This window comes from Sinocyclocheilus rhinocerous, unplaced genomic scaffold, assembly GCF_001515625.1.
Source record: "Sinocyclocheilus rhinocerous isolate Xijiao unplaced genomic scaffold, SAMN03320098_v1.1 scaffold640, whole genome shotgun sequence".
NCBI lineage: Eukaryota > Metazoa > Chordata > Actinopteri > Cypriniformes > Cyprinidae > Sinocyclocheilus > Sinocyclocheilus rhinocerous.
Genome location: NW_015666536.1, coordinates 86,127 through 112,349, shown reverse-complemented (window position 1 = coordinate 112,349; position 26,223 = coordinate 86,127). Strand labels below are relative to the sequence as shown.

At 36.1% G+C, this 26,223-nt stretch overlaps 1 protein-coding gene across 1 annotated transcript in view; it reads left to right on the top strand.

Annotated features, from left to right (window-relative positions):
• LOC107732538 (tumor necrosis factor receptor superfamily member 21-like) overlaps positions 1–21,579 on the top strand; it is a 26,183-nt gene extending 4,604 nt beyond the window's left edge. Inside the window, exons 2-6 of the mRNA XM_016543898.1 lie at positions 3,716–4,358; positions 5,711–6,235; positions 12,744–13,009; positions 18,902–19,115; positions 20,239–21,579. Coding sequence (XP_016399384.1) covers positions 3,716–4,358; positions 5,711–6,235; positions 12,744–13,009; positions 18,902–19,115; positions 20,239–20,468 — 1,878 coding nt within the window. The 3' untranslated portion in view covers positions 20,469–21,579. The remainder of the gene's footprint in view (positions 1–3,715; positions 4,359–5,710; positions 6,236–12,743; positions 13,010–18,901; positions 19,116–20,238) is intronic.
• Positions 21,580–26,223: the final 4,644 nt, after the last annotated feature.

The following is a 26,223-nucleotide window of genomic DNA, read 5'->3' as shown; positions in this document are numbered from 1 at the left end:
ATATATATATATATATATATATATAAATTTAAAAAAATGCGTTTTATGTTTTGTATCATATTTAATACATCAGGCTTTTATTGCTCATATAGTGAGAATATGGAGCTCATACTCAAAAGCATATCAGTTTTATTCAGAAGCACCAAATTGAGCAAAATTGTCCAATTTGGTGTAGAAGTTGATATTGCCAAAAGTACAATGAAATCCTAATAGCTTGTAATGTAAATCAATGGTATCTTTATGACGGTATAACAGACTACTTGTAAAATGTAAAATGCATATAAATATCAGATGCCAATCTACAGTTATATCTCTCAGTTATGTCTTATTGCAATAAAGATTGTTGTATCATGTTTGATACTTACATTTTAGCGATTTTTCTAAAAATGGATAATCAGTTGCTTCAGTCCAGTAAATGTTCATCTTGAAATATTAAGAAGTTATTCTTATGTTTACTTAATAAAAATCTGTAAAGATTTTACAGCAAAAAGACACATGTACCACAACTTGAAGGGGGACGTTTTTAGAATTATTCTAAAATGCCTTTTACTTGCTAAAAAAAAGTATAAACTTTCTAACAGATGACAAAAGGCATGTAGTAGATTGTGTACAACACTTTTTTCAGCAAAGTTCGATCATATTAACAATTTAGAGGCTTTAGAAATTAATGCGTTAAATACAGTAGGCTTTATGGTTAATATCTGTTTTCTAAGAAACAGAAAATAAGAGTAAGCCTTACTCTTAATTAAGTTTAACAGGCTTTTGTTGTTTCACATGGCCTTGTTCTGGGTAATAATATATATGGCTTACCACTTAGAATTAATATTTTTTGTATGTGTTTCTATGAAAGTGGCACTTTGAAAGTCACAGCTAAGGGTTTATTTTGAATTGGTGCCAGAACTGCATATTTCCGAATGTCGAGACATTACACAGACATGGATGACAAGAATGTGAATACACTCTCATAATAAGTCATATTTATATAAGCATTCATGAAATTGTCCAAATTAGGTTTCGTACAAGTGCCCTTTTAACCTAGACACTATTTAGGGTGGGATGTGAAGGTGGAGTTGTAACATGTCTTACTGTTTTGTACGTAACGTCCCTTCTTGTGGTTATCGAAAGCAAGGATGCGTGAAAAAGTGTTCCTCTTATCTTAGGTTGTCCGTTCCTCTTTCCGGAGCCGGTTGAAAGAAAAACCGACTTGTGAGACAACAGTGAACTCTTTTTTTGTTTGTTTTTGCTTTAGTAGCACACTAAGCATACAGACATTGTCCTGTCATCAGTGAAGTTGCTGTTGTCCCCCTCGCTGCCCTACTTCAAACCCTTGTCTGTTAGCTCGCTGCTGGCCCTCTTCGAGAGCTAAGGCCGCTGGGAAAGCACAGCTTTGTCTAATCGCTATTCATGTTCAGTCTGTCCTCCTAAAACAATCCCCATCACCTCACGAAGAGCAACACGTGCATCCGAGCCCAAGCGCTCTGGCATCGTCCCGCGCTTCCCAGCGATGTCAGTATGTGTTTGCTGGAGAATATTAATGTCATGTTTGTTTTGATTCAGCCCTCCCCGTAATAGCAAGGAAATTAGTCTCCTGCGCTTTTATACTTGTCTTCTGTGCGGTCTGTTGTTGAGGAACTGTAATAAAACTCCAGGGGATTCATGATCAGCAGTTAATAGAACTTTGTGTTTCGAAACTGATGATGCAGCGAGGCCCTTGTGTGCCGTGCTTTCCAGCATCATATTTTTTGGTGACGACTTTTGTACCAAGCCCAAGATGCCTGTCGTGGCCAAAGCCCCATTTAGGTGCGAAATTAAAATGTGGGCTAGCATCATAAAGAATATTAGGTGCAGTTAACATGCTGTGCAGTCAACTTTGCTGGATGTGCCGGAGGAAAGAGGGAGACTGTTATGATCGGAATTTGGCTTTCAATGAGGCACGTTCAAGGTGTAGTAACGTTAGAGCGGCTGTGCTTACAGGCTTCTTGTCATTAAAAGTTATTCTGAAGGTCACCGGACTGTGAGAGTGCTGTCAACGCATTCCAGGGTTCCCTGTTGTTGGTCTGTAAAGTGTTTTTGCATGGGTGATTTGTTGCAGACTGTGTAAATATTATGCAGAATAGTGTTTTAGAGAGGAAATATGAGTTGCTTACGTTTCTGCTCACATAGCTGGCTAAAGATTATGCTTGTTGATCCAATGCCAGTGCATTTTGATGTCACAATCTAATGTTCTTGAGGTCATCTGCTCCATATTATATCAATGTGCTCTTTGGGATTTTTTCAAAATGCTCATTACCTTACAGTAATGGTTGTGGTGATGTTCCATGTTTCTCTTTTTCGATATAACCAATCAAATTTTTTAAGCCCAATAAGAGATTTTTTGGTACAGCATAAGCATACTGTTGTTTTATCAATGAATAGCCTATTTATTTGCTAAAAGTAAATACACACATTGAAACAATTGTAATAATAATAATGTTCATTTACAGACTATAGTTGAACTCAACAAAAACAAAGCTTCACACTCATCTTGGACAGTGCAAATCAGTGTTTTTCGCTGCAGAGTGGTGAAACTTTGCAGTTTTTTAGTGGTATCTGATGAAATTGAAAAAAGGAGACTTTGAAATTTGATTTTGTTTTTTATTCCCATATCCTTCAATAATGAATTGAAAGGAGTATTGTTCCAAAGAAAAAATATGTTAGTCCAAATAAAACAAATGCATTTGTCCTTAAGTAAAATACATTTTTGACAAAGCAACTTTTGAGAAAGGTGAATGGGTCTTTACAAATAGTGCAGCCAAATATAGAGTCTAATTTATTTATTTATATAGTGCCTTATTTTAATAAGACCAAGATACAATGGAGATGATGAACAATTTTAAACAGTGTTTTCTTTCTTATTTCAAATAAAATGGTTTGCACAATCTTCAATTTCAGTGATCACACTTCTAAATTTTCCTAAATGCAGTGATAATGCTTAAAGTTGGCATGAAATGGAAATTAATCTATTTTCTAAATAGGTTCATTCATCCATTCATGTTTCTTTTTTTTTTTTCTTACCTTGACTTTCCTGTGAAATGACAGAATTCTCTTATTTTGTCCACATAAACCTGCCCCACCCTGCATTTTTTTCCAATAATTCATTTTACTCGGATGTACGTCACAACATGGAAGAAAACAACTGTCGCTACTTCCATTTCATCTAGGGCTGCACGATAAATATCGCACGATATTTTATGCGCATCTCGTCAGTAAAGCCGGTTCTGTAATCAGCGGTAAATCTCCATCACGTGCGTGCTTTCACGTGGAGCAGCATTTACTAAACAGAGCCGTTGTTCACTGACAAGCTGCACAAAACATGCGCAAAATATGATTGTGGTTTTGCGCAGCTTGTCAGTGAACAATTTCATCACCGCTTTAAATGACTGATGGCTCATTTTCTTGAATTAGTGACTCTTCCACGGGTGATTATGTCATTTGAAATGCCAAACTTGTCTTGTAGTTGTTGAAAAGACACGAGTATGTAGCCATCAAACAAATGAAAGAACTTGATTCCTTTCTAGCATCAGTGGTTTTCTTTATCATTATATTGTTGACTCTTCTTACAATACAAACCGATGACGCAGTGGTCATTCATGCTAAATAGACATTTAGTGTGTATTTTGATTGTTTGTATTGTCATTGCATAACAGTCTTCTTGTTGTTCTTTCATTGCTGTTAGCTGCTGATCACTGCGGTCAGTGACGTCTTAACCCACACACTGACCCCCAGCCCGACCACAGAGAAGCCCTTGTCTCCTCGACACTACCATCACATCGACCCCACCACTGGTAACAAGCTGGTGTGCGACAAGTGTCCGGCGGGCACCTACGTGTCCTCCCACTGCACAGAGGCCAGTGTACGGGAATGCAGCCCCTGTCCAGACGGCACCTTCACCCGGGGTGAGAACGGTGTTCAGCAGTGCCACCGCTGTCAGAGACGCTGCCAAGCCCCATTTGTCGAGAAAACTCCCTGCACGTCCACCACCGATCGGTTGTGCATGTGTCCGCCAGGCAGCTTCTCCCAGGGTGGAAAGTGTCAACGGTACACATTATGTCCACCGGGGTGGGGCGTCCGAAAGCGAGGGAGTGAGACAGAGGATGTGCGCTGCCGGTCATGTCAGCGTGGCACCTTCTCTGATGTGGCATCAGATGTTCTGAGGTGCCGATCTCACACAGTTTGCTCGTCTCTGGGCTTAACACTGCTGATCAAAGGCACAGAAGAGACAGATAGTGTGTGTGGGCCAACTCCAGCCAGTTCGGTCTATGTCCTACTTGGAGAGGCCTCCGTTTCCACGGTTTCCAGCACTGAGTCAGCATACAGAGGTGAGAGTGAAGAAGCTCAGTGTAGAGCTATTCCTTACTGAATAGAGTACACTTAGTTAACTAGACGCATTGACGGTAGATAGATAGACAGACAGACAGATAGACAGATAGATAGATAGATAGATAGATAGATAGAAATTTGTTTTCTTTCCTTGGTAGAGTTATATTCTCCTGGTGTGTTGTACAAGTGCTTTAATCCATCGGTTCTGTTGTTACTAACGGCTCCCCCTTTTCAACATGATTGCTCAACTCCTTCATCAACTTCCCTAATTTGGTGTTTAAATAAAGCAGTGGATGAATGTGATGCTTTTGTGTATGTTCTTTAGAGGACTCTTTTTAGGCCTGTACAGATGTAGCTGTTTATGAGCAATAGCTTTTAAAAATTTCCAACTTGTTTTTATAGCTTACTGTTTAAATAATAATAATAATTATAATTATATTATTATTATTATTAATAATAGCAATAATAATAATAATGATAATAATAAATGCATGAAAATTATTTAACGCCTTTTAATTTACACACACCGTTTAAGAGTTTTATGCTTGGTAAGATTATTTTAATGTTTTTCAAAAGAAGACTCTTGTGCTCAACAAGACTGCATAATTGTTTTTTGATTGAAAAAAAAAATATATATATTGTGTTTGTGTATTGTATAAGTAATATTGTAAAATATTTGAAATAAGTTTAAAATAATGGTGTAACAGTGTAAAATGTAAGTTATAATTTATGACGGCAAAGCTGAATTTTCAGCATCATTACTCCAGTCTTCAGTGTCACAACGTCCTTCAGAAATCATTCTAATATGCTGATTTGGTGCTCAAGAAACATTTCTTATTATTATCAATGTTGAAAACAGTTGTGCTTCTTCATATTTTTGTGGAAGCTATGATACACCTTTTATGGATAGAGAGTCTCATTTATTTGAAATAGAAGTCCTTTGTAACAAATGTTTTTATTGTCGATTTTGATTAATTTAAGGCATCTTTGCTAATAAGTGTTCATTTCTTAAAAAAAAAAAAAAACACTTACTGACCCCAAACTTATTTCTTCAGTCTTATTTCTTATTTTCAGAAGAAAACTATTTCTGATTCCTCAGTTTGCATTGACTTTAGTTTCTTGGGGTCAAATCTGAACAGTTAAGATGAGAAATCCATGTGAGATTATGTTGGCTGAGCAGCACAGCTCCACTTTGCTATCAACACATGCCAGCTTGATGCTGGATTAAAGTTTTAGATACTCTGCCTTCTGTTTTGTTGTCTAGGTTAAGCTCATCTTTAGGACTGTATTTAATTCTCTCTCTCTGTCTCTCTGTTTTTGTCTGCAATTATATGATCCACTCTGCACACAGCAAGCACTGCAGTTTCACCAGCTGCAGAGATTCAGGATGTAGCAGGGCCGGTCCTCAGTAGCACAGATGCGGCCCTCAACGCTGATGACATTCCCACAACCACATCTTCCTCCAAGTCTAGTGATGAGGATGGCGGACTCTTAATCGCTGCAACTCAGGACTTCCCTAAATTGCAAAACAAGCTTTCCTTATCACGAGACCCCCAGCTTGCCAACCAACAGGCCATGGAAACTCTGTCTGAGGGCAAGGCTCAAGGTTTGGGCTACCGGCCCATCCGCAGGGGTGCGCCGAGGCCTAGCACGCACAAGCACTTTGACATCAATGAGCACCTGCCTTGGATGATAGTCCTGCTGCTTCTACTGGTGCTGGTAGTGATCGTGGTGTGCAGCGTAAAGCGCAGTTCGCGGGTGCTGAAGAAGGGTCCCAGACAGGATCCCAGCAGCATCATGGAGAAAGCCATCCACAAGAAGCCCAGCTCTCCAGCGCAGACCAAGGAGAGGTGGATCTACTACTCAAATGGACAGGGTGAGTAAAATTTTTGTATTTTTATAGTTATATTTCAGTGTTTTGTGTTTGCGCACAAAACTTTTGTGATGGGCTGAAAAATCTCCCGAGCGCTGTCACTGCCTTCCGCCATTTCGTCTCGTGCAAACAACAACAACAACAACATTGCGTGCTGCTTCTGCGTCAGACTAATGCTGGCTGGACAGGATTTACCGCAAGTTTTCAAAATCGCGATAATCAAACACGGTTTTGATGATAATTAAATTTTAAACGATAATACTAACCGTCAGGGCATTTTATCGTGATTTATCATGAAACCGGTAATCGTTCCATCCCTAGATGGAAATAATATGAGATGGGAGCAAAAACTATATTTCAGTGCTTTTGCGAGCAAACTCAAAGTTTCTTGAGGGAACGCAACAGTTTTGCAAGAGAAAGCAAATGTTTTGCAAGAGAGCGCTCAGGGGAACACAATACTTAGGCAAGAGAACATAGCACTAAAATATAATTTTTCCTTCCATCTCAAATTTTTTTCCCATCACAATGTCCTCTTAGGGGCTCCATCACAAATTAGATTGATAAGTCTGATTTCTATTTTTTTTTTAATTTATTTATTTGGTAATTTCTCATTATTTTTATCATTTGTTGCCATTTTTGGCAAATTGTGTGTCAAAATAATGATTAAAATGACCATTCCAAACAATTAGAAAAATCAACTTAAACTCCAATTAAAAAAAAAAAATATTATGTTAATTCAGTCTATGTGTGAAGAAGTTTGAAGAGATAAAAATGTTGACATTTATATCATTCTTATAAATGCTAATGTAAATTCAACTTTACACTAAAGTTATTCAACCAAATAACTTGATTAAAGGTGAAGTGTGTATTTTTTCTATGTTAAAATACTTTCTCCTATCCCAGCTTATCTGTAAGTAAATCATTCGTAGGTTGATTTTCCCAGAAAATTGTAAACACTGGTGGTTTCAAAACATGACTCTGTTTGTTTGAGAATCCCGACCAGCCCAGCTTTGCAACAATGATTCAACCAATGGTGCGATTATGATGCATGACTACCTGTTTGGCTGACCAATGGCAGGCAGGCAGAGTGTCCTCAAATAGGGAAACTTGTGCAGACTTTACACGCTTCACCTAGAACTAGATTAACGAATGCCATTTATTGATTTATGAAAAAGTGTTAATGACTATATGCTCTGGTGGATGCCAGACACTCACACCCAACACTTTGCAATCTGAAAAGTGGCACAGTGAAATTCCAATGCACTAGAGCATCTGTGGATCTGTCATCACACCAGTGTGTATCGTATTGAGAACTTCAACAGTTCAACATCAAGATCACCTCTCTCGTTTCCTGTCAGTCACACGCTCATACAGAACCTGATCTCCTTCTGTTTCTCATTCTGCACCTTGCAGCCTTTGGTTTACATCTCTGGAGTTTCTCTTTTATTAATTATTTCACACTCTCTGCCCTATACCCTTGTTGTTACTATGCATCAGAGGCTGCTTGTTTAATCAGGACTGTGGCGATGGGCACCGGCTTATGTTAGCCTCAGATATCCGCCTGTGTGTGTCTGACTGTACTTGAGCAGTTGGAACCAGATTATTCCAGTTCTTTGTGGTTTGAGAGCTAGAGGAGTTTATCAGCAGACATGGCCTGGAGAGACTTGCTTATGTATCATGGGAGGTGTCTGAATTCAGGGTGCCGCTGTATATTGTGCTGGAACCTCACACTTGAGCAAACACCTAACCATAAGTATTGGGTATGTAATTCATTCCACACTGTTTGTGCTACAGGTGTGACTGGTATTTTAAATTGTGTGGTTTGCTGAGGAGAGGTACAAGCATTCAGATTTACAATTTATGACAAAATGAATAATAAAATGAGTGAAAATATGTCTTACACTCACAAATGGAAATGTAATATAATAGAGACTTTCGGCTGGGCTATTTTGACATTAGGCTATTAAGAAACCACCTAGCAACCACCCAAAAAGGTGTGGACACATTAACAAAATGTCATGTGCAAAAATTGTCTGTTGTCAATAGGGTTGTCAAAAAATAAATTAGAATTTCGAATATTCGTCGAATTAAAAAAAATAAAACCTCGTCGTCGCATTTCGTGCGTCAGGCAGCCTTATCAGTGGTGCACGAAATGCGACGACGACATGTTTTTAAATGAAGAAAGTAGCCTACTCTTTGTGATTGGTTTTCGGTCCATTGTATTAAACTATACATACATGCATGGTGCTGTTTTTTTCTAATTGTTTAAGCAACTTTATTAATTATATATGGTTTATAAATATTATTTTAAACATTATGCACTTTTTTCAAAGATAGTCGTGTTATTTTTTTACTCTTTGAAGAAACGTGCATAATATTTTGCTCGATCTGCCTCTTGTGGCTTCAAGAGAGAAGCCAAAAGCTTTTTTTCCCCCTAACTGAAATTATGCCTTTTAAATTCTAATATAATTCGAATTTTGATAATATTTAAGTAAAAATTTCGAATTTAGTTTTTCAGTCATTTTGACATCCCTAGTTGTCAATAGTGTAGTGAAGTAGGAATTACAGTTCACAGAGAAGTCACTTTCAAACCAAACAGCTTTCTGTTAGTCAACGCAGACAATGTTCATGACCAGCTGAACCCGATACGAAATCTGTGTGGGAAAACCTTTTGTCCTCATGAAAAGTTCCCAATCCATTGGATTCCTATTAAAATGAATGGATTACACCCACAAAACAATAAATTTGACCGCACCTTAACACCCTAGCCACCAAAAATATACCCCAAACAAAGGTACTAGATTTGAATTGAAATGATGAAAATATAACTTTTTTAATGTAATTTTTTACAGCTTTCTGGACTCCAAACAGTTGCTATTAATTAGACATTGCTATTATTTATTATTAATATTTATATGAGTAAAATACAACACTACTTTCTTTTCAACAGAGTAGATTTATGATATTTTATTGTTAGTTGCCCTTGAAAATAGTGGAATATCAAGGAAAGGGAGAATCAATGACCTGCTCATGATAATAAAATGTAAAAAAAATAAAAATAAAAAAGTTAAACACTTCCAACAAGTACACAAATCCACTTGAGCTTTTTTTTTTCACTGTGGTGTTTTTCTCCCTTGCACTCCTAAACATGAACAGTTTCATTGTTTATTGACTTTGGCAAGCAAAGAATTTATTATACGCAGAACGTTTGTGTTAAACTGAGATAGTAGAGCCTCCTCGATTCATGTTAGAAAGCATAGGTACCTTTACACAGCCGGTTGCCACCGCGAACACAACACAAAACATTTCCCTAATGCATTCAAGGTGTGTAATTGAAGTGCATGTGTGTCCGTTTACTACATTAGTGAAATAATGGCCATAAAGGGCCGCATGGGAAACATATATAAAGATGAAGGAGTGATCGTACAAATAATGAATTCTTTCATTGGAGGTATAACAAAGCACGCATAGCGGAGATCAAAGACGTAGAACCACACGCATGTACGCCTCATATAACAACCTCTGCAATAGGTGTTATCTATAAAAGCCCACTGCCCAGAATCAGGGTGGGCTAGGGCTTTTATAAGAGACGATTAGGAACTTCATGGGTGAGCTCTACTCTGCCAGCATTTTGTTTAGGAGTCAGAGAAACTCGGGGGAAGCTTGTAGGATCCCCTTGCTAGTGAGCCTCCCCTGGTCTTCATCAGGCGAACGGTTTCATTGTTTTAATGGGGAAGTTGTAATTACTGCGGCTGGTACAGTGTATGAGGTGTCAGGGATTCATGGGATGACTGCGTTGCCGTGAGACATTCCGGCAAAGCCACCACGGCGACTCACTAAAAGGGGGAAGTCCTGACTCCCTTTGAGGATTCCTTTGTTTTGCAGCCAACCTAGACCTGTTGCAGCTGGTTTGCCACCTCATTTGAATTCTCATATGAAGACGTTAAAGCTTTGTTCTATTGTAAACGGCTGTGGTTGATAAGCTGTTGTCTTCGTACATGCAAATGAGCCATAAGGTGTTTCTCCGCTTTTACATAACGCCTTTTGTATGTACGCTATGAACAGCTGTTATTAAGATGCATATGGTGGTCCGATCACAAGTGGTCAGCCACTTACATCTAGTATGTGTCACGAAAATGTCTCATGTGACAATGAAATACTGACAATGAAACTTTTTTGACTTAGAAATTGCTAGTAAATTTCACAAAAAAGGGCAAGTAACATTAAATTAAATGTCATTTTTTTTTAAGTAGAAAACTGAATAATAAAATAATTTGTTACAATGTAGTTTTTGAACATTTCCAGCACATTTTAACAATAACATGATTTAATTGATAACTGTGATAATTTTGATATAAAATTTTCAGACTGTTTCATCCACGTATTTAAATATTTGAATACATTTTAATATAAAAGATATATTATTTATTGAATAATATTTGGGGTTGTTACTCTTATGCTCATCAAGGCTGCATTGATTTGATCAAAAATACTGTAAAAACAGTAATATTATGAATTAACTGTTTAATATATATATTAAAATGTAATTTAGTCCTGTGATGGAATAACGTTTTAATATGCTGATTTGGTAACATTTCTTATTATTATCAATGTTGAAAACTGTAGTACTGCTTAATATTTTTTGTGGAAACACTTAACAGCACTTAATTGAAATATATTAATAATACATTTCCTCTCTCTCTCTCTTTCTATATATATATCTCTCTTATGTATGTCTTATATGTACCTTTATGTATATATAATATATTATATGCAATATTAATAGATAGATTTACTGTATACACCTAATTGGACAAATATTCAAATATATTATATAATATTAAATATTAAATAACAACAAAAATTCAAGTCACATTAGTTTAAGAGTTTAAGAATAACATTATACTTGCTGAGTGAAGCACATACAAGCCTGGAAACATTTGTAAGCAAGCATGCTGTACATTCAGATAGTAGCTGCACATGTTTTCCCAGCATTTCATAAAAGTTGCCTTCGGGACTAGGGCAACCAAGTCCATCACGCAGTACAGTCATAGACAAGGGAAAGCATCATGCGACCCATCGACTTTGGCCTAGATCACTCAGACAGAGCCTGTCCTCCTTTAACACGCTGTCATGCCGTATAGCGACCTCTGGAAACAACAGGCGAGAGGATGGGCAGCCCGCAGGCCTTGGCATTTTTAGATCCGCAGTACAGTCTGTGGCACGCTATCCTCCAGAGAGCTCCAGTGAATTTGCTACAGATGGATCCCAAACAAGACAGATCTGGCTTACAGATAGATGCTTTAATACCTTCCAGCAGCAGTTGTCCCCTACAACCATCCTGTTATGCTGAACTCAGTCACGTTTATCTCATGTAGAGACTAATTCAACATGGATTTCATTGATCTGTGTTGTTTCACATTGGGTTCTCTTGTACTTTGACAATAGTCTCTTAGAAAACAAGCTTCAGAATTCAGAATTTCAGAGTTTTCAGAAACTGTCTGTAATATATTGCAGTGTTACTATTTTACATTTTTAATACTTAAAAAAAAAAATTAAGTTGTTGCATTTTACAGTTTTTCTGTTTACAACTAATGTAATTTAATTGCTTTTGGGCATTTTATTCTGTTTTATTGTTGTTGTTTTTTTGTACATATTACGAATGATCTCATTCTTGACTAGCCTATAGCACAAATGGTGTGAGATGAGTAACACATGCTTAAGTTTAATACTTCGGGGTACATTCAGATCCCTCACGCTATGTATGATCAATAGCAAACACTAATAAGTATCAAGTGGAAATATGCCACATATATGGGTATAGTGTGAGTTAAATATGAGTTACATTGCACTCATGTTTCCCTGGGTTTGCTTCAGGGGTTCACTCTTAGAAGGATTCCCTAGGAAGCATCTGTCACTCTATACCAAAGTATATAAACACTGCAATCAATCTAGGACGTTCATATGACCTTATCCATGGGGCAGCATGGTGTACTGTAACCCTAGAGTTCTGCTCTTCTGCACTGTATGATTCCATTCGCTTACTGTGTCTACACTATATTACGCCAACAGCACATCATGCTAACTGCATTACATTTTCAAGAGACATGTATGGTTTTAGATACAGCAGACACAAAAGGCAATGCATACACTAGCGTTCAAAAGTTTAGGGTTGGTAAGATTTGTATAAATAATTTTGGGGGGAAAATTATTTGATCAAAAATACAGTAAAAACAGTAATGTTTTGAAATATTATTACAATTTAATATTAATTTTCAGCAGTCATTACTCCAGTCTTCAGTGCAATGCATCCTTGCTGAATAAAAGTATTAATAAAAAAAAAAACCACACACATACTGCCTCTAAACTTCAACATATGGCATGCTGCACTGTAATATATCAGTACAGGTTGTCAAAGGTAATTCCTTGGGAGTGTTGTACTGTACTTGTTGAGGTTCAAACTACAGTTTACAGAAGAAAAACATGATTGAGCTTTCCTCTCATTTTCTAGGTGTTGACATCCTGAAGCTTGTGGCAGCACAGATTGGCAGTCAGTGGATTGACATGTATAAGTCTCTGGCCAGTGCCAGCGAGCGAGAGGTGGCCGCCTTTTCCAAGGGCTACTCAGCTGATCACGAGAGGGCATACGCTGCACTGCAGCACTGGACCATACGTGACAGTGACGCCAACCTGGCAAAGCTGATCAATGCCCTTCACCGCCAACGCCGCATTGACGTGGTGGACAAGATACGTAGTGTCATGGAAGACAATCCTCAGGTGAGCGACTAGGTTTTAGGTTGATGAATGATGTTTTGCAAAAATAAATGTTTTCAGTTACAGCTGTCATTTTCAGCTGGTCATGTGTCTGGAACATGGTGACATCCATTAGGCCAGGGATCCTGGCAATGCAAAAAAATGTTCAAATAAATAAATAATACAAAATATATTAATCTAAATAAACAAATACATTTTGTTAAAATAAAAAATAATAATAATTCAAATAAAACCAAATGGATTAAAATGAATAATAAATTATGATATTTAATTAAAATAAATAATAAATAACTAAATAAACAAAACTGTATTAGATTGACTGTATTTACTGTACTGTATTGTACTGTATTTACTGTACATTTACTGTATTTAATACAAAAATGTATTAAAGTTAACATTTAAATAAATATGACTAAAATAAATAAATTTGTAAAATACATTTTTATTTTTCTACTTATTTGTTAAATAAATAATCAGTAAATAAATAAACTAAATAAGCAAAATAATTAAATTGATATGTAAATAAATACATTTTGATTTAAATAAGGCATCAAACAGTACAGTACTACTGTACATTTTATGTAGAACTAAATATTTAGCAAATATTTTCCACATATTTATCTTATTCATTTTATCGCAGTGTTAATTGGGTCTTGGGTCTTTAATAATATATGACTGCCTTTTAAATTTTAGGATGGGAATACATTTTAGGACATGAGGGTAATCATATTTGGGGGTTTGTGGTTTTTTTTTTAATAAAAAATAAAATAAATAAAAATAGTTTTTTTTAATAAAATAATAAAAAATATGATTAAAAAAAAAAATGGTTTACACTATATAGTCGAAGTGTTTGTATTGTTTATTAGCAAACATCAAACCTGTTCTGTCATGGTTAAGCCACAAGCTACTGTATTAGTCAAGCCACAATAATGGATCAAGTAGTCATGTTAGTGTATATAGTCTTACACATCACACACACCCCAGGTCTAATAACTCTCTATTTGGATAATGCGTGTGCAGAAGCATAAACAAACCACATGAGTGCATCGTGACTCCTGGCTGCATCCCATTGAGCTGCATTACTAATGACAAAAGCCTGACAGGCTGCCGGAGATGGAGGATCAGTCATCAACTTTCATTTTAGAGTTTCAAGCCTTTCCTGTGTGCAGATTTTATAAAGACCACGTTATTTACTCTGTCCTTGTCTCAAGGTCATGGTAGATGGTGAAGTTAAGGCTTTTGGACTAATTTCGATGCCACTGATATGACCAAGATAAAGTGAGATAAAACTTATTTATATGTCTGCCTGTCAACGCCATCTCATAATCACATAATTGCCAGTTGACTTTCACTGAACGTACGTCTGTGAAGGTAGAGCAAAGTCATCTTTCTGCAGAGCATATCCTGTTCACCTGTTCTTTTCATACGTCCTCATGTTTTGTTTATAAATCTGTATGTTTAAATGAGTAGTTCACCTATAAATGAACATTAAAAAAGATTTTTTAAAACCATTGAATATTCTAAAAATATATATAATTACAGGAAATTTAAGTTATCAATAACAACTAACCAACGTTGCCAGTGAAATGTAGTTTAAATTATGCAAAAATTGCAGCCTTATTATTTGGAAACCTGCTATACATTTTTTTTTTTGGTATAGTATTTTATTTTATTTGATTTGATTTGATTTTTTTTATTGTATTTTATTTTAAAAAAAATTTTTTTACGTTTTACAAGTATTGTTTTTTTAACTATATAAAATATTTTTATTTGATTAAATTGTCTAATTCATTTGATGTTTATTGCTTGAAAACAACAGCAAAAAGGAAGAATTTTAGTCACTGACAATCTTGATGCTTGACAGTACCTGGTCACCATTAACTTTCATTGTATGGAAAAAGAAACATGACCATTTTCTCTGATTCATTTTGTGAAATATTAAATATTGTGAAATATATATATATATTTTTAATGATAGGAAAAATAAGTTTATCAACAACTACTAACCAGCAATTGGTCCCAAAATGTCTACCTTATTATTTGGAACCTTGCAATCTATTAATTTTATTTTATTTTATTTTATTTTGTGCATACTACAGCAAAAATCCTCTCTTTCCCATCCTCCTTTGTATTCAACTGCTGAAAGAAAGTCATACAAGTTTTTTAACAACATGAGGGTGAGTAAATAATGACAGGACTTTTATTTTTGGGACGAACATCCCTTTAAAAGATGTGAACCATAGAACGTGAGAATGGGCCTGGTCAGGGCATTTTCTCTTTCTCTGAGCAAAAACATAATGGTGCTTTCAAGAATTTATATTGAATTAGCAATGCTGAATTAAAATAGTTTAGCAAAGAGGATAAAACATCATTATCATAGACCGAGCGGCATTCATCAGAGCCACATGTTTCTAGATCAAATCACATGTATCCCATGCTCCACAGCCACAGTGTCAGGTGAATGAATTGCACATAGTAAGAAAGAAAAAAGACATTAGTATCAGATTAAATGTTTCACAAAACCATTAGGACATTTTGATTTATGTATGCTTGTCCTTGTTTACAAATGACTAGAAAGTAAGGAAGGAGAATGAGTTATTTCTTCAAATGTGTGATCTCTTGTAGTTTTTAATTTCATATTCATTATGATTTTCTCCTGGATTCATGCTATTAGTTTCTTTTACTGCCTATAAATAGAAAGACATGCACTTTGATGAATTACAAAGGATACAAAGTCATACCACTTAGACTCAGCATGCAAGTAAACCTCAGATAAGGGGCCTCAGAGGATAAACACACCCAGTGCTCCACTTGTTATGGACGCCGGCCAAGCAACCCCAGAACGTTTAGACGCCGTCTGAAAGCTGCCACCAGCACTGTCCTGTGCTACTATTTATATACCGCATTTTGACAGGTTTTCCAAACCATAAAGAAGAAACAAGGAACTTTTCTTCCTCTTGAAATTATATATTTTTTTATGCATAATGTTGAAAGTTCCCTTAGCAAGCTGTCTATAGTCAGATGTGGACCATACGCTGTGTGCTGTAGGTGGTCTTGTTGAGTCTGGAGCAGTGTTAGCTGCGGCTAATAAGATCAGTGTGGGAGTGACACACGTTCCACATCTGTGGCTTGTGTCCTGGTGGGTGACGGCACAGTGTTCCTGCCGGCTCCCATGTTGTGCTTTCAGACTTTTGCCAACAGCTTGTCTGCTGAATGTGGATAGAGAAGATATTTGGGTATACGCCCATCCTTCTTCCTGTGACATGCATGAACAGTAGACTCTGTGGTTAGAATAATGCGATTGTTAGTTTCGTTGACACTGGACCCTAGATAGGGAAGCCTCTATCTAGCCTCTTTGTATTAGTCAGTTTTAATACAAATGATATGGGCTCTGGCTATGTGTACATATATTCTACCATTCAAAGGTTTGGGGTTTTTGAAAGAAATGAATACTATTATTCAGCAAGGATGCATTCAATTGATCAAAAGTGACAGTAAAGACTTACATTATTACAAAAATTTATTTTGGAAATAAATGCTGTTCATTTACACTTTCTATTCATCAAATAATCTGTTCTGTTCATCCAAAAAAAAAGTTTCAATTGTAATAATATTTCACAATATTACAGTTTTTACTGTATTTTTGATCAAATAAATGCAACCTTGGTGAGCATAAAATACTTGTTTCAAAAATATAAAAAAATCTACTGACTCCAATCTTTTTGAATGGTAGTTTATATTTTATAGTACAGTTTAGTGTTGGCAATGTGTACACGTCAATGTACCCGAAATTAGGTAAAACCTTTATTTTACACAAGATGTGTATAAATATATGTAATTAGTTTTATAAAAATGAGGCACATTTAAATATATATATATATATATATATAATGGCACACTGCCAAAAATCTTCCCTTTTTGCTCTTTTTTGGGGGCAAAAATCTTTTGCATTTGGCACTCATTCTGGCTTCCCTTGTAAAAAGTGGCTATTTTTGTATCTTGCATGTGCTGCGGCACACTTACTTCCTTCCTTTCAGCACTAATGCATGGATAGGGTGGAGTGGCCTTATCTGTTAGCTTAGTTCTTACTGCTGCTGTGTGCCAAAATACAAGATTTCTAAAGTCAAAGGTAAATTCATAAACACATTAATCACATCATTGCATAAATTTACTGTATTGAATTTGGACAGTTAACTAACTGTTCAATGAAAATACCAGATTTTCTGGAACTGTTTGATGTACTTTTGCAAATAGCACAAACAATGTAAGGACAGAGAAATGTCTGTGGTCTGTAATGCGCCATTATACTCCTATATTAACTCACTCGACCTCTTGTGTTGCCATTTTATCGATGGTGCCTTTGAGTTCAGAGCTGTTTTTCTCTGTGTGGGGTGACTAATAAATGACTAAATATGATCTCTCGCTATGCCACTCAGAGTAATGGCCTGCTTTTCTATGTGGCATTGATTATTCACTGCTGATTCCAAGGGAAACTTTCCCGGAAATGGAGTGGTTTCCGTCTGTCCTATAATTTGGATGTTCTACTTCTGAAGTTCGAATACCTGCCCAGGCTATTATAGGCTACCTTGAATAGCTTATGTCAGGATTTCCCAATCTGGGAGTCACCAGAGCTTTCTTAGGGATCGCCAAGTCTATTTGATATTGATTTTAGCTACACTACAATCAAATAACTTTTCAGATAACCCTCTTATAAAGGAAAAATTCTTCTTCTGTTGTTTTGAAACTAGACATGATCAAACTATGTACACATGATGTCATAGGTCACTCAACACTTACACATACATACATATATATATATATTATTATTATTATTTTTTTTTTTCTACAGTTGAAGAGTCACCAATATGAGTATTACACATATTTTACTGTCTTTGTTACTAAGCAAAGTTTTTATTTAACATTTTAAATTGTTGAATTTTTGTTAAATATTAAACTGAAAGATTGTTGTTGTAATGTTATGCTGTTACTTATTATATATTATATTATATTTATATCTTTTTTTTAGCATGATTACAGTCTTGATGCTGATATGAAAATAAAAATAAATAAATAATTTATACATTTTATTATTAGATTTTTTAAATTGATTAGATTTTTTTTATTTTTTTGTCAAATATTAAACTGAAAGATTGTTGGTGTAATGTTATTGTAATGATGGGAATTTATTTTGAATTTATATATAAAATTGGATCGATAGAATAAAGGGAATAAGGGGCTACAATTGGGCCTGCATATGGATTATACTGGGCATGTTTTGTGGATAAGGTCACTTAAAATGCATAGCTTGCTAAAATGGTGCCCATATTTGCCTTTAGTATGCAATACAGACTTAAGAACAGTACCAGACTGTGGTAATAAAATCTGGACTGTAACGACTTCCTGTGAAGTGACTCGTTCTCGGAAATGCACCATTAATGTTCCAACACGTTGGCATAACAAGTATGCTTTGCGCACAGACAGGGGGTTTTGTGACCGTAACACAGGCCATGGGCTCTGTGGGCAGTGAATTTCTGACTGTACTGGATCTTTTTCATCTGTCCTCCCCTGACGCAAAGGGCAACAGGGAAATTACTCATGTGGGTGGTCCAGGGCTACGAAGGTTGAACCCTTTGTGCTGATCCGGGCCATGAGCACATAGAGATACACTTGTAGTGCCCACACATTAATACAGTCATCGCTGTCTATCAGCAAAGACCCTCATTCTTTCAAACCCATTACTCACATAATAGTTGTTCCAAGAAAACTTTGTTTGTCCTGACAGGATACACTTGTGGGTTCAGAACGGCATGAAAAAGAATCTCGAAAGAAATGTGTGCCAGAATGATGTTCTCATCACTGTCATTAACATATACTGTGACACCTCTTTTGCCGCAGGTTGACCTGAACAAACTACTGACGGCTGTGAATGTAAGCCATTGTCTGAGCCCCAGCCATAAGCCTTTCGAGTCGCCCGGTGTGGTGGTGGAGCAGTCCCCCATGGAGCGCACCAAAGGATTCTTCACCGACGAATCAGAGCCACTGCTGCGCTGTGACTCCACTTCCAGCAAGGACTCTGCCCTCAGCCGGACAGGCTCTTTCATAACCAAAGGTAAGCACACATGGATAAACAGAAAGAAAAACACACCGATGACAAAGTTAGTAGTAATAAACCTATAATTCTATAAAAAAAAAATACAATATTTATTATTATTATTATTATATTTTAAATGTGTTTGTAATAATATAGCACTTTAAATGAAAATATCATACAATTTAAATATAATGTAATTTGTCATTCTGAATTCTGAATTGAATTCTGAAATTAAAGAATACATTTTGAACCATTTGAAATATGCAAACAATTTAAATCATAAGAAATGTAACCCTTTTCATTCATGTTTTACTTTTCATTCATATTTAGTCATATTTTATTCTCTTCTCATTTAACAATTTCAATGAATGAACGTGTAATTAAATTAAAATTGAATCATCTTTTGCATCTTTCGTGTGTGGTGAAAGGTATTGTAGTAATAGCTTACAATATATCACCCCCTTGTGGATGCTTTATGCTCCTGCATTGTGTTCAATCATTTCAAAAATTCAATTTAAATCACCCTATTAAATGCAATTTAGCAATTTTAATTCATATTAGTAAAATCTTTAAATAACAATACATAACAATAAACATGCATATATGCAAACGTGTGTGTGTGTGTGTGTGTGTGTGTGTGTATAATATGTGAGTGTGTGGATATTTAAATATTTTTCAATTTTTTATTTTGAAATATTTAGTCTTATTTTATTCCGTTCTCATAATTAAAATTGAAATTCAATTTAAATTAAAATTTTGAAATAACATAACAATAAACATGCGAGTATGTGTGTGTTTGTGTGGATAGATTGATAAATGTTTTATTTTAAAATATTTTTAATATTTATTATTTGTTTTTTATATTTTTTGTATGAAATAATTTAAATTAGTCTTTGCACTTTTAATATGGTAAAAGCAAATATATTGCCCCCTTGTGGATGCTTTATGTTCAACCATTTATAATATACAATGTTACTTTTTCTTCTTGAGCTGATTTTTCATCACACCATCTCCTATTAAATATGACATTTTTCTTTTAAATTTGCACTTTTCTTTTAGTATTTATTCAAAGAATATCATGAATAATAATTCCTTAAGAATTTATTTTATTAATGGCGACGCTCAATCTTCTCTCCCACAGAGAAAAAGGACACAGTGCTGCGGCAGGTGCGTCTGGACCCCTGTGAACTGCAGCCCATCTTCGACGATATGTTGCACATTCTCAACCCTGAGGAGCTCCATGTTATTGAGGAGATCCCGATGGCAGAGGACAAGCTGGACCGCTTGTTCGAGATTGCAGGAGTGAAAAGTCAAGAAGCAAGCCAGACGCTGCTTGACTCGGTCTACTGCCACTTGCCCGACCTTCTTTAGACCTTTACAACATCTCACTATTGTCAGCTACAGAAACAAAGTGACGGACACACAAATGTGTGCTCACTTTGTTCCATTGTGTCGTGACATGCACGTAATTTTAAAACCTCTGGAATGCTCAGACGGGAGCTTATCTGCACATAAAAACGCAGCTCATTTCGCTAGAATTCACAGTGTGGAAGAAGCGTTCTCATGTTTGTGAGCTCTTGACTGGATGTCAGTGCTATAACCTCTCTAACATACAGCATATTCTTGCACACACCTCAGCATGATGTCTAACTCAAAGCTATATGATGTAACTTATGAACTGGTTTGTAAATTGTTAATTCAAGCATTTAGTCCTCTGATGTTATGTTAAAATGTTTTTGTTTTTTTATTACTACTTACAAATTAACACATCCTAATCAGCAAGATATTTTTGTTCCTTATGTTTGTCTTTTTTATGTTCTCAAGTATTACCACTGTAGCTTGTTTAGATAATAATTTTGTGTTTTATGTGATTTCAAGGGCACTGAAAACTATTCTAACTGGTTCTGATGCAAACCATGACTGTGGATTATGTGCACTCACTACACAACTCTCAAAATAAACTCCATTCCCATGTGCTTTTCCAATAAAAGAGGACAAAAAACAAGTATGATCGCTAAGTAATTTCACACAGGCTAGAGTACCACCAAAAAATCTATTTCACAACATTTAAATGTAGCATTTCAGTGTTGATATTGCAGCTGATGATATGTGGTACAGAGAGAATGTCTCTGTTAAACTCTGTTAAATCAAGTCACTCTGGTGCTAGATGTCAAACTATGGGATAGTGGTCGATTTTATTCCAATAACAGGGTGTTTATGGTCATTTGACCGCTGAACTTTAAAAAAAACAAAATAAATGTGGGTCAAGATGAAATAGCAGCTTGTATTGACTCTCCTGGATCTTAGGAAGAGTGTCAGACGAGCTGTTTGGAAACAAACAAGGACAGAACCATGGAGCGGAAAGCTAATATGTATTCTAATGGCTGTTTTAAAGTGTAACACATGTAACCAAGACATTTATTATTATTGATAATTATCATGTAACCTGGGAAATCAACAGATTAAAGTTTTTTGTCATAAATTGTGGTTGTTTTCATGTGGGGTTTCGATCTCGATGCAATATCAATTCATGTGTATATAGCCTACTGTAAAAATAAGGGTATAAAATCTTGTTGAATGCCTTTTCAGCACCATTTTAAACTTGGTTTACATTCAGTATTTGCTTGCATTCGTTTTATGCGAGTATCATTTAAAAAAGGATGTAGGCCTAAGTTATTAACTTTTTAAATTTCTATGAATCGCGTGACCGTGCAGCGACGCCGGCAAGATCAGCTTGTCGCAACAGCTCTGTTCAATAGCTCTGGCTTTAACTGAAGCGCTCAATTTGACAATTTACGCCTTAAGTGCGCCAAAACGGTATTTATTGTTAGAATTTAGTATTAAAACGTACAAAACTTGAAAGCTGAGACTTTGTTTCATATCACAATCAGGGTTGCCAATTTGGCGTGAGATTTACATGGGACAAAATCTTACACTTGACAAACACACCAATATCATCCCAAAACTTCTGAGTGTAGTGACATGACCAACCCTGGCGGTTGTACACTCCATAGATATATATAGGTAGACGTCACATTTGACCGCTCCAGACACGTTGACGAGTCCGCCATCTTGGAGCGGTCAATGTGTTATCATTCACAATAAAAATCAATGAGTTTCGAGATGTTGCAACATTGCATCTGGTTGTGAAGAAACTGGATAAAATTGCATGGGTAAGAAGGTGTTGATTTGTGTTTTTAATATGTATTATCTCAATATTACAGGTTTTTAAACTATAATGCCTTTTAAATGTCATGTTAGCTAATGGTTTTTGTCTTGTTGTATTGTGTTAGTTTAGCAAAGCCATCTGCGTATAATTAGTTGCAGACACACAGGCAACTTGCTCTAGAGTGTTCACGGACCGGCTTTGATCATTCCAAAATGGTGGACGGCTTACGAATAGCAGCCCATAGAAACAGCCGCTAAGAGGGGATTTACCTATACATACACTCTTTATTGTGGTACATTATGGGATTGAATGAGTGCACTATAGATTTGGACACCACTACAAATGGCTGACCCTTCAAACAATATCCTATTTAAACGTATGGAGGCGGTTTCGGTCACAGCCCTGCAGAGTTTAGCTCCAAAACTGCTCCAACACACATTAACACACAATAAGTGTTAAGGACTTGATTAGCTGAATCAAGTGTGTTTAATTGGGTTGAAGCTAAACTCTGTAGAGCTGTGGTGCTCTAGGAACTGAGTTTTGCACCCCTGGTCTACAGCCACTAGCCTGTCTTTTTTTTACCTCTATAAATTTGCTACTATCAGCTGACAGACACAAAAATGAGCACTCACTCCATTCCACTGTATCATTCGGTGACATGTAGGCCTACGTCATTTTGGAACCTCTGGAATGCTCAGACAGGAGTTTATCTGCACATCAAAAGCCGCTCCTTGCACTAGAGTTCACATTCGTGTGAATGTAGTGTTCTCCTCTTTTCATTGGAACTTGGTCTTCAATACATCTATTTTCTGTTTCTATTTTGTGTTTCACTTCTTTTATGTATTTATTCATGTCCAATGTCAATTATCATTTATTAATGTATTTAGCTAATAATGGTTCCTGGTGGGCCACTGTCCTACAGAGTTTAGCTCCAACCCTAGTTAAACCCACCTGAACCAGCTAATCCAGGTCTATGCTGTGTTCAAAAAGTTCCCCCTATTCCCTCAGTCACTATTCCCTACATTAGTCTGCTAATATATATAGTCCACTTGAAGGAGTGAATGAAATAAAGTGAGCAAATTAAGACACTGAGTGTGCTGGAAGGGCTGCTGCTTTTGCATAGCTTGTGCTGGCTGATTAATAATCATTTAAAACTTAGTAAACTAGCTCTGGTAGTAATGAAAAGATTTATTTTGAACTCTCATAGAAACACTGCACTCTCCCACAGTCAGGGTCTGGCCATGTTTAAGGATTCAAAGACTCTTGGTGTAGTTTATCTATTTCTAAGGTGTTACACTCATGTCTCCAGTGTTTAGTCTGTTTTCTCCTGTGGATTTACCTGATTTTCTAGTATCCCAAGCGTTCTGATTATCTGATCAGCTAATCATTTAAAACTTAGTAAACTAGCTCTGGTAGTAATGAAAAGATTTATTTTGAACTCTCATAGAAACACTGCACTCTCCCACAGTCAGGGTCTGGCCATGTTTAAGGATTCAAAGACTCTTGGTGTAGTTTATCTATTTCTAAGGTGTTACACTCATGTCTCCAGTGTTTAGTCTGTTTTCTCCTGTGGATTTACCCTTTTTTTCTAGTATCCCAAGCGTTCTGATTATCTGATCAGCTGTTCTGATCAGCGTTCTAAGTATCTGATCTTACCTGCCACTCCTGCAAAATTACAAGACTTATCCTGTGTATGCTCACCTGCTTCTCCAGCGATCTCTATTCTGTATAGCCATTCTCTGGTGTTCTTGATTTTTGGCTGTTGTTTGTTATACTTACCTGAGGAATCCTTATAGTTGTGAGATTGAGCTGTTCTACTTAAAAGTATACCTAATGTGCATATGCGCAATACTGTCGATAATGTGCATTCACTATACAAATCTTAAAATAAATCCCTTCCCATGTGCTACTTAACAGACCAGGTTACTCATCTTAGAGGCTTTTACTACTTCAGGGATGCTTCCTAGAGTAGTAGATGAATTAATTGCTGGACGATTCAAACTGAATGACAAATACTTACATATAGTCAACTGGTAAACAAAGATTAAGAGTTTGAAAAACAGTGTACAGATGCTGACATGAAGGGGGAAAAGTTTTTATTGTGTCAAGGCAAGTTTTCAAAATTTTGAATGTATTTGATATTTCCTTGTTTACAGGATTTGCACTTGGAAAGTCTTGTATGTTTTTTTTAATTAGATTAAAGTGTATATATGTACATAGTACAAGGAAATAGAAAACATAGTGAGATGGATTTTTTTTTAATTACAAATGTCAAGTATTGTTATTAAACATATATACATGGCTGGCGGTGAGCCCGGGTGCGAGGGCCCGTTCATCGCTGCTTGCAGCTTTAATTTTAAAATGAAATTTTGTCTTCAGTTACTCACCCTCATGTTGGTCCAAACCTGTATGAGGTTTTTTTTTTCTTCTATTGAACACAAAAGATTATTTATTTTGGAGAATGTTGGTAACCAGACAGTTGACAGTAACCATTGACTTCATAGTGGGAAAAAAAAGAAAAGACTATGGAATCATTGGTTACCATCAACTGTTTGGTTACCAACATTCTCCAAAATAAATCATCTTTTGTGTTCAATAGAAGAAGAAAAAAAACTCATACAGGTTTGGAACAACATGAGGGTGAGTAACTGAAGACAAAATTTCATTTTAAAATTAAAGCTGCAAGCAGCGATGAACGGGCCCTCGCACCCGGGCTCACCGCCAGCGGGCGGCTTTAGTAAAACAGTCAACGGCGAGCAATATGAATTTAATGTGGTAAATATAGGAGGAATATGTCGTATGAAATGTGTGGAGAGGGAGCCCGGTGTACAGATTTGAGTCATAGTCGTTCATCAGAGTAGGAGGCTTGAATGTATCGCACTGCGTTGACTGGTTTACATAAGTTACAATGTGTTGTCTCTTGATGTAACAATGCTCCTCGAAGATGTGGTCTTCCCACTGTGTTCCAACAGAGGCAACATTTTTAGATGTACAGCTGTGGTCATCAACATCTGATTGCTTGGGACTGGGGACAGATGCAAGACTCTCTTCTACAGGTCTCAGTTCGTCCATTCCAGGGTGCTCTTGGTAAACACCAGCTCCTGTAAATACAGACAAGGCATTATACAGTGAAGCATCTAAAATTAGCTGGGTTATTATTATATGGTACAGTGTGAGTTTCTATTTCAAAAAGGGTCATTTTTATATTAGATTTTTTTATTTTTTTTGAAAATTGTTAATTACTAAAAATTAATAAACTAATTTTTAAAATTAGAATTTTAGTTTAAATTAAAATTAAATTAATGCATTTAGCAGACGCTTTTATCCAAATTCAGGCTATACATTTTTAACCAGTATGTGTGTTCCCTGGGACCGAACCCACAACCTTTTGCGCTGCTAACGCGATGCTCTACCACTGAGCTACAGGAAAATGTTATTATTTAGTTTTACTTTAGCACTAATACACTGTTAATTGGCAATTTATGAAAGACAGAATACTGACTTTCCACATTTTGTAAACCAAAATGAGTTAATGAACAAATACTTTTAGGTATTATTTTGTTAAATGTTGTGATTTGAGCTGCAATATGGTGAACATTTACCCCCCGGTTTCACAGACAAGGCTTAAGCCTAGTCCCAGACTAAAATGTTAGTCTGAGCTGTCAACTGAAAGAAACTTGCACTGACTGATCTTAAAATATATCAGTGCCTTTGTTTTGTCTCAAGATGCTCACCAGTAATGTGTTTAAGGCACGTTTATGAAAAATAAATTGAACTTTGGCCTAAACCTGGCTTAGTCTAAGCCCTGTCTGTAAAACCAGGCCTTAAGGTCCTATACTGTTGCAGCTGGTAAAATGATCAGACAGACCACACTGCTGCCAAAATATTTAGTCAATATTTAAGAGAGTGTGCACACTTGGGTAAACACTTTACAAGAACAAACTCAGACCTCTTTGA